This window comes from Austrofundulus limnaeus, unplaced genomic scaffold (genome assembly GCF_001266775.1).
Source record: "Austrofundulus limnaeus strain Quisiro unplaced genomic scaffold, Austrofundulus_limnaeus-1.0 Scaffold210, whole genome shotgun sequence".
Taxonomy (NCBI): Eukaryota; Metazoa; Chordata; class Actinopteri; order Cyprinodontiformes; family Rivulidae; genus Austrofundulus; species Austrofundulus limnaeus.
Window position 1 is genome coordinate 848,275 of NW_013952612.1, and position 2,269 is coordinate 850,543.

Genomic DNA, 2,269 nt, shown 5'->3' on the forward strand with positions numbered 1-2,269 from the left:
AGTCCAGCTGATAGAGTTTTTCTGTAACTGGAGTTCCCTGATGTCACGCGATCGCTCCACTGTCAGGTGATGAGGTCAAAGGTCAAAGTCATTATTCACATCCCCAAAGACTCGTCTGTAACAGAAGCATGTTCCACCATCATAAGCTCTGAGCTGTCAATCATCTGAAGTCCAGGAAGCTGCTGTCAGAGACGCTTTACTGCACCTCCCTGTTACCTGAGGAGGTCAGGAGGTCGTCTGTGCGTCAGATCCTCCCTCAGCATTAGTCCCGCCCCCACGCTCATCAACCCCTCAGCATTAGTCCCGCCCCCACGCTCATCAACCCTCCCTCAGCATTAGTCCCGCCTCCACGCTCATCAACCCTCCCTCAGCATTAGTCCCGCCCCCACGCTCATCAACCCTCCCTCACCATTAGTTCCGCCTCCATGCTTCTTCTTCTGTTGCTTCTTCTTTGTTGTTTTCGTTTTAGCTTGTAATTTGCTTTTTTGCTCCTCATAGCTCAAAGCTAGCCTTTTATTTCTTATAGTTTCAAGCTTGCGTTTTGCTTTTAGCTAGCCTTTTTGCTTCTTTTAGCTTCTACTTTGCTGTTTGGTCATGTTAGCTTGTAACTAGCCCTTTGCCACTTTAGCTTCTAGTACGCATTTGTGCTCATGTTAGCTTAAATCTAGGCTTTTATTTCTTTTTTACTTGTAGCTAGTGTTTTGCTTCCTTTAGTTTTTACTTTGCTTTTTTCTCCTGTTAGCTTGCCTTTTGCGACATTTAGCCCCTATGTAGCCTATTGCTATTTTCAGCTTGTAGCTAGCCTTTTGGTTCTTTTAGCTTCTAGTTTGCTTTACTTAGTTAACCTTTTACTAACTGAACATTTTAGCTGCTGTTTCCTACTTTGAACCTCCACACATCCCTCCTGTCTTTTCTGGTTATCATGGTGATGTCAAACTGGGCTCACAGGGGACACTGAGGGACATCAGGGGACACTGAGGGACATCAGGGGACACTGAGGGACATCAGGGGACACTGAGGGACACTGAGGGACACTGAGGGACAAGGAGTCCAGCAGGCTCAGTTCATGGTAGGTCTGGTTGGTTTCCTTCATTCTGAGGGAGACATTTTGGGTCTTTTTGAAGAGGAACCAYCAGCTGCAGTCAATCATGATCGCTAACAGGAAGTTAAAAAATCTCRGACTCATCAGGACTTTCTGGACCCTTCAGGACCTGATAAATGTTCTTGGTGAAGTTTTCACGCTCGCTGCAGCAAAAACATTTTGTTTGTTTTTCCAGCTGCCCCGAGGAACACCACAGTCCTGGTCCTGCCGTCCACGGTGGTCCAGGAGGGACAGAATGTCACCGTCTGCTGCCAGACCATCAGCTTCCCCCCGTCAGCTGTGGTCCTGACGAAGCTGAGCAGCGGGTTCGAGCTGCACTCGTCCAGCGGCACCTTCCTGCTGGTCAACGTGTCATCCAGAGACTCGGGTCTGTACCAGGTCACCGTGTCCAACGGCCTCGGCTCCGAGGTCAAAACCTTCAGCATCAGCGTCAGAGGTCCGTCAGACCGAAGGCAGGACAGTCTGGTGTTCTGGTCCAGTCCCGTTTAACTCTTCTTTGTTCTGCAGAGGGTCCGAGCGGACCTCCAGGTTTCTGGGTCTTCATGGTCCCCTCGCTCTGCTCTATCGCCGGACTCACCATCTCTGCCCTGATCGTGGACTACATCAGGAGGTCCAGGAAAAAGGGTTTCTACCAGCTGCCCCAGTCCGCTCCACCGTCAGCCTGAAGCTGGGCCCSACCGATCCTGGAACCCCATCTCCACGTCTGAACCCGGTCTGGAGACRTTCGGCTCAGAACCAGGTGGACTCAGAGTCCCGTTAGGAGGCTGCAGCCGAGACGATCCTCGACCTCGTTTAACCCTGAATCTGTGGCTTTACTGACGTGTGGCTAAAAGCTGCCGCCTTCAGCTGCGAAGCTTCGGCTGTTTTTACCACAAAGTGTCTTCATGGTGTCAAACGGATCGTCTTCAAAGGTTCAGAACCCTTCGTTATTTTGTTTTTTCCTTCAGTCTCAGCCGGTGATAGACTGTYGACTTTCATCGTGAAGCTGAAGTCAGATTTAGAAAATCAGAATTCTTTTTACCTCAATGAAACAAATAAAACCTGCAGTTAGCATCGGTCAAGTTACCATGTTAACAGTTATATTTCATCAGGCAGCTGCCGTTTTTAACCCCAGGGCAGCAGGAGGGGGAGATTATTCCTCATCTCTTCTCTGTAAACTTATAATTT

At 49.4% G+C, this 2,269-nt stretch overlaps 1 protein-coding gene across 1 annotated transcript in view; it reads left to right on the top strand.

Moving 5' to 3' along the window:
* The window catches only part of vcam1b (vascular cell adhesion molecule 1b), a 20,100-nt gene extending 18,250 nt beyond the window's left edge, over nucleotides 1–1,850 (top strand). The window contains exons 9-10 of the mRNA XM_014019168.1: nucleotides 1,278–1,538; nucleotides 1,610–1,850. Coding sequence (XP_013874622.1) covers nucleotides 1,278–1,538; nucleotides 1,610–1,767 — 419 coding nt within the window. The 3' untranslated portion in view covers nucleotides 1,768–1,850. The remainder of the gene's footprint in view (nucleotides 1–1,277; nucleotides 1,539–1,609) is intronic.
* Nucleotides 1,851–2,269: the final 419 nt, after the last annotated feature.